Here is a 6462-nt window from a genome sequence, read left to right on the forward strand (position 1 = left end):
ATTTAAAATCTCCCGCATCCCGCCTGCGTAATGTATTTTCACGCATGCTTGATGGGTACGCCTGGAAATGCCCTACAAAATAAAGCAATTCCGATTTCATTCGTCGCTATCCTCAGTGCCTCCCTCCTCTGGTAGGGTAACTTGCTACTCGCGAGTGTAAATTATTTGATGCACTTTGGAAAACCAAGTTATCAATCGAGGAAACTCGAACGAAGTTTTACTGGAGCTACCGTCAATCAAGCTATATCAGAACGATTGAATTTGACTTTGATCGGTACGTAATGCTTCTCCTACAAAACATCCCACCAACTGTTGTTGTTTTTCTTTGTACAATAAGGCTAGTGTAAATATATAGATTTGTTTGTATTAGAGAGTTGTTTTCGTTATGGGATAGCGTAAAGTCCTACTTAGACAATTTCGGCAGGAGTATGACGCATGTGCTAAAGCAGGTCAGTAATAGAATTTTAGCAGATTACTCCTGGCAGGAGTTTTGATTCTTTGACTTACCGGCCTATTAGAGGAGGTTTTTGTAGTATCCGGAATATTTAATGACAATGTTATCAGTAGCAGCCTGTATTTTATGGCAAGGTGGTTATTAAGCAGATCTCAGCGTTCTGTTTCGTTCTTTCTGGGTCGGGATTTTGCCATAAGAACCGTTTCCATGGAAACGGTCATAACACGTGTATTTTTTGTTTTTTGAAAGCACGTCCCGGTGGTCATATAATAAACTACTTACTAACCTAGCTTGCTCGAGCCGTACTGGGGAATATTGGCCTTCGCACGGTCGTTATTGTATGGACCTCGCTTCGCTCTGTCCGTAATGCAACGACCTTGGGCCATTATTCTCCAGTACGGCTTAAGCAAGCTAGGTTAGTAACAGGTTAATATTTTACATTGTTTCTAAGAAAATATCCTCTTAATTACCGTTACGGAAAATACAGTATAGACAAATTTATAACTTTTTGTGTGCAAATATACAAGATGCTCAGACACCGCCCGTTAACTCCCGGAAATCATGCACTTGATCCCGGCATGCATTTACTTAGCTGCTGCATATTAGTGAAGGCAAACCAGGAATGCATGGTTTCCAGTCTGGACTACAGCTCTGAACCGATAAGAAAGGGGATAGCGAGTAAACTGTGTGATGTTAAAAATGATCTCACTTTATTTACAAGAGGCACTAGAACACACATCAAAAACTATCTAGTGCTAAAATTAGATTGAATTAAATTTCAAACGCATTAATATAACTATAGAGACAGTAACTACCCTAAAGTCAATATCAGTTCTCGAGGCGCCAGTAGGCGCATAGTCTAAAGTAATACAAGATATCTGTCTGTGGCAAATTAAATTAAATGGTATTATAAGGAGATCAATATCATTTATCAAGCATTCAAACACAGCTTTCTTAACTGGACTACCTAAACTCAGTGATTGATGCGTTTTGCAAATGAACAGAATCTGCAAACAATCCAATACGCTTCAGCAAAGTACTTTTCCTGCTCAGTTGTGTTTTTGTTTGTTGAGTTCCTGGATATTACTAAAAGTCAAACAACTGAGTGACGAAAACACAAAGAGAAAACTCATCCCCACCAACAATTTAAAAAATGGAACTTTTAATATGATACCATAAACGACACTTTTTAAAAGTAATGGCGCACTGTTTAAATCGCTAGTCAGAAGTTGTGTCGTGCGCGAGGTGACTCCTAGGTGAAAAAAACTGGAATTAAGCAAACACTTATCCTGAAGGAGAAGGCAAATTCTAGGCTTGGTAAGAAGGAAATTTTAATTTTTCATACATTATAATCGCTCGGTAACAGTGGGTCGCAAGAGGGGTGAGTGGGAAACATTATCAACAGGGACAACTTTTCACCATGTAAGTAGGCCCTTAACTTGCAACCGACACTGAACCACCAGTCGCTTAGCGGCGATAGTGGGTTAAATCGAAGAGATTTAGGCTTAAAAAACAATCAGAGAAAATTAATTCTCTCTACTCAATTACCATATAGTTTTGTTAACGTAAGTTCTGAGAATTTAGTGTCACATCAAGACGATTGCTCTATACTCATCACCTGTCTCCCGGACAATGTGTTGATGATCTTTAACTAATGGCTACTCACTTTCTGATCTCTAGCTATTACTTTCCTTTCTCGTTCATAAGACTTGCCACGGAGTTATTCCTTGAAAAACCTAACTCGCCCATTTGATTCAAAATTGTCTGTATTCGAAGGACATCCCACATGGAGAAAAAGTGGCAACGAATTTAAACAGTGTTTATTTGATGCATGTGAGCGCAATCTTAAATTACAACGCTTAAAAGCCTGGAAACGTAGCTGTTACCATGCGTCTCTGTAAGAGCAGGAAAATAACCCTTGGCTACACAGACACTCATGATCAGAGTGCGCACTCAGTTGTTAGAGGTTATTGCTGAAAAGTATCAAACAAAAACGTCTATAAATCTTATTGTTTGTCCAGTTGATGATTTACATGGTTAGCATAAACACTCACGCTTCATTGGCGAGGGCGAGGCTTCGAGAGAACTACCAACAGATGAAATCATTGCGCGAGTGTTCTAACTGCAAACGATTTCAAGAACCGTTGTTGACATGTCTAGCAGGATTTGGATCTCGTAACCTATGACATGAAATGGCGACAGTTTCGTTAACGTTTATTAGCTTGCCCCTTCCCTCCCTCCGCCAAAAAAGCGTTTTGTTTCTAAAAAATACTTACCGTTATATCCCAAAGTCAAATGTCACGTTGTCTCCAATCAGCATAAACGGCGCCCAATCGCGAACGTTGTTAAAGCCGTTACGTCTCATCCATTTCATGGCCTCGTGAAGAGATTCACTGGCACTCTCCCTACGAACAAGATGCTCGTAGAAACGACACATTAGCTGCTCTGTTGCTTCGTCACTTATGGCCCATAGAGCCACCAAAACGGACCGTGCACCGGATCCTAGGAACGCTCGAGCGATCCCAACGACTCCTTCGGCTCTAATCTGCCCACGTGCACTATGACAGCAGCTAAGTACCACCAGTTTAGCTCGCAGTTGAACTTTTGCAATGTCAGACATCGTCAATAGGTAATCTTCTTCTTCTGGAAGCCTGTTAGGAGGTCCTACTGGAGAAAGGGCAATTTCTCCTCTTTCGGCATTACCATGGGCTGCAAAATGTATAAGACTCACTGAATGTAGCCCGTCAAGTACCGCCTGCTTTGTTGCCTGCCGTCCCAACAAAGGTTGAACACCTAGCAGTCGTCCAATCCTGGCTGCTTCATTTCCTGCAGAGGGTAACCTAGAAACCCACATCTTCGTTCCTTTGTAACGCACCGTACCGACAACTGGATCCCCCATTATCAGAGCACCAGTCTGACTGTGATAGTATAAAGGACTGTCCTGAATGAGCTTGAGAGTCGTGAAAGAAGGAACGATGCGGATTCTGAATTTCTCTGATAAATACCTCCCGCCTTCATCTGTTAACGCTGGAAATGGAACTTGGTTTAAGAAGCCATCAGGAACAACAATGAGCTCCGGCTCCTCAAGTAGATCAGCTACCGGACGGATTAACGCTCTGTAGTACAAAGAAACGCTTGATTCGGAGTTTTGACTTTCTTCATCTTCTTCCTCTATAAGTCTCACTGCTGCGAGGTTCTCAACGTCACTTAAAGATCGATCTTCGCAATCTTCCTCGGATAAAATAGCAAAGTTCCGAAAGCTTTTTGCGAAGAAATCATGTAACTTACGAACTGATCTGGCACCAACTAGTTTCTCATCCACGGTTATTCTTCGGAACTGAATGATTTCTCTTGTCTTGAGAATCCAGAACGACAGATCACTATTATAATAAGAAATGTACAGACAAGAGGAGTTACTTTCTTTTTTCATAATATTTTCAATACCAATACACGATTGCGGATCAGCTGAGATTTGGCTTTTAAGAGAATACTGAGTTGTCATCAAGTCTGCTAATGCTCTAGCCCGAGCCAGCTCTAAAACATAAAGTGCATGGTTCGGATTTCCCGAAAAACAAAGGGATGCACTAAGACTCCGGTAGAGAAAATCGCGACCATCTGAAGACGATACCTTAAAATCGTCGTTGTCCCCTAAGAAACTTCGTAAAGTTTCGCTTCTGTTCATACTCAAAAACAGACAGTCAAACGCTTCCTGGATCTTATATCGGCATAACTTCACCAATGAAAGAAGACAAAGACATTTGAACTCTTTGTCTAAGTCTTCAATGTCTCGACTAATTGACAATGCCCTCTCAGTATAATCTTCAGCCATGACATATTCACCAAGAGATTGATACAATGCTCCTAAGTTTCCGTAATCTGCTGCTTCTCCTTTTTTGCCACCAATTTGTATTCTAATGGCAAGTGCTTTCTCAAGATATTCTTTGGCTTTGTGATATTCACCAAGAGAGTGAAACACAGTTCCTAAGGTTCCGTAATCTGCTGCTTCTCCTTCTTTGTCACCAATTTGTATTCTAATGGCAAGTGCTTTCTCAAGATATTCTTTGGCTTTGTGATATTGACCAAGAGATTCAAACGCAGTTCCTAAGTTTCCGATTGAAGTGGCTTCTCCCCGTTTGTCACCAATTTGTATTCTGATGGCAAGAGCTTTCTCAAGATATTCTTTAGCCTTGTCGTATTCACCAAGAGAGTGAAAGACATTTCCTAAGTTTCCGTAATCGGCTGCTTCTCCTTCTTTGTCACCAATTTGTATTCTAATGGCAAGTGCTTTCTCAAGATATTCTTTGGCTTTGTGATATTCACCAAGAGATTCAAACACAGTTCCTAAGTTTCCGTAATCTGCTGCTTCTACTTTTTTGTCACCAATTTGTAGTGTAATGGCAAGTGCTTTCTCAAGATATTCTTAGGCTTTGTGATATTGACCAAGAGATTTAAACACAGTTCCTAGGTTTCCGTTTGAAGTGGCTTCTCCCCGTTTGTCATCAATTTGTATTTTCATGGCAAGAGCTTTCTCAAGATATTCTTTGGCTTTGTCATATTCACCAAGAGATTGAATCACAATTCCTAAGTTTGCGTAATCTGCTGCTTCTCCTTCTTTGTCACTAATTTGTATTCTAATGGCAAGACCTTTCTCAAGATATTCTTTAGCCTTGTCATATTCACTAAGAGAGTGAAACACAGTTCCTAAGTTTCCGTAATCTGCTGCTTCTCCTTCTTTGTCACCAATTTGTATTCTAATGGCAAGTGCTTTCTCAAGATATGCTTTGGCTTTGTGATATTCACCAAGAGATTGAAACACAGTTCCTAAGTTTCCGTTTGAAGTGGCCTCTCCCCGTTTGTCACCAATTTGTATTTTCATGGCAAGAGCTTTCTCAAGATATTCTTTCGCTTTGTCATATTTACCAAGAGATTGAAACACAATTCCTAAGTTTCCGTAATCGGCTGCTTCTCCTTCTTTGTCGCCAATTTGTATTCTGATGGCAAGTGCTTTCTCAAGATATTCTTTGGCTTTGTCATATTCACGAAGAGATTGAAACACAATTCCTAAGTTTCCGTAATCGGCTGCTTCTCCTTCTTTGTCGCCAATTTGTATTCTGATGGCAAGTGCTTTCTCAAGATATTCTTTGGCTTTGTCATATTTACAAAGAGAGAAGAACAGAGTTCCCAAGTGTCCGTACGAAGTGGCTTCTCCCTTTTTATCACCCATTTCCTTCATGATTTTTATGGCTTTCTCATAACGCTCCTTTGCTTCTTTGTATCTATATTGCTGTTTAGATATTTTAGCCATTGCTATTGTTAGATTCCTTTCCTTGTCTTTTTTACTACACTTGCGGTAAATTTCAAGAAGTTCCCTGCCGTAGATTAAGACTTTTGTATAATCAGGGATAAGACAATACGCAATGAAAATAGTTTGATAAATGCAAATGTTGATTAAATTGAATAGTTCTCCAGCTTTTGGTATTTCGCTATTTAAGAAGATCAAACATTCTTGGCAGACCTCAATAGCTTTTAGACCACGACCAGGGTTGAGAAGGAAAGTACCAACAACCAAGCCAATAGAGATAGCTTGTAAAATGTCTGTTATATTGTTCATAGCGTCCACTTCTATGAGTCCTGTCAAAGGGATAACACGAATACGAAAGATTTGTAGCTAATTCGAGTAATAATATACTTTTGTACGTCTTCCTACCTGATTGTCTAAGTGGGTGGTGGCGAATTTAAAGCTGGGGGTAGTCCTGTTATGGACTTGCATTTCGTCATAGGGGAGCAGAAACAGTCCCAATCTAAACAAAAGACAACTGATGAAAATACGAGGCCGTTGGTTGAATGCAGTTAGTTGTCTTGGCGTGTGTGAAAACCGTCGTGTTGATCATTTCAGGGCAATGCGTTTTTTTACTTAGAGTTGCATTTGCCTTTTTGTTTTTCTTTTTTTTTCCAGCAAAAATCACCGTTAAAGTTCAGGCTGATTACTAGTCTTTATTTAGCTAAGT

At 40.1% G+C, this 6462-nt stretch overlaps 1 protein-coding gene across 1 annotated transcript; it reads right to left on the reverse strand.

The window, feature by feature from the left end:
- Positions 1 to 1140: 1140 nt before the first annotated feature.
- Positions 1141 to 4853, reverse strand: LOC149107856 (tetratricopeptide repeat protein 28-like). The gene is made up of 2 exons (XM_089295934.1): positions 2731 to 4853; positions 1141 to 2427 (listed from the first exon to the last, which is right to left on the reverse strand). The coding sequence occupies exon 1, from the start codon at positions 4281 to 4283 to the stop codon at positions 2733 to 2735; it is 1551 nt and encodes a 516-aa protein (XP_089152060.1). The 5' UTR covers positions 4284 to 4853; the 3' UTR covers positions 1141 to 2427; positions 2731 to 2732.
- Between the last annotated feature and the right edge of the window lie 1609 nt (positions 4854 to 6462).

The sequence above is a fragment of the Orbicella faveolata genome, unplaced genomic scaffold (genome assembly GCF_042242905.1).
Source record: "Orbicella faveolata isolate gen_17 unplaced genomic scaffold, um_ofav_v1 contig_26, whole genome shotgun sequence".
Classification (NCBI taxonomy): domain Eukaryota; kingdom Metazoa; phylum Cnidaria; class Anthozoa; order Scleractinia; family Merulinidae; genus Orbicella; species Orbicella faveolata.

Excerpts from the sequence above, each read along its gene's own strand:
- LOC149107856 (XM_089295934.1), bottom strand. The coding sequence starts at position 4,283 with ATGGCTGAAGATTATACTGAGAGGGCATTGTCAATTAGTCGAGACATT.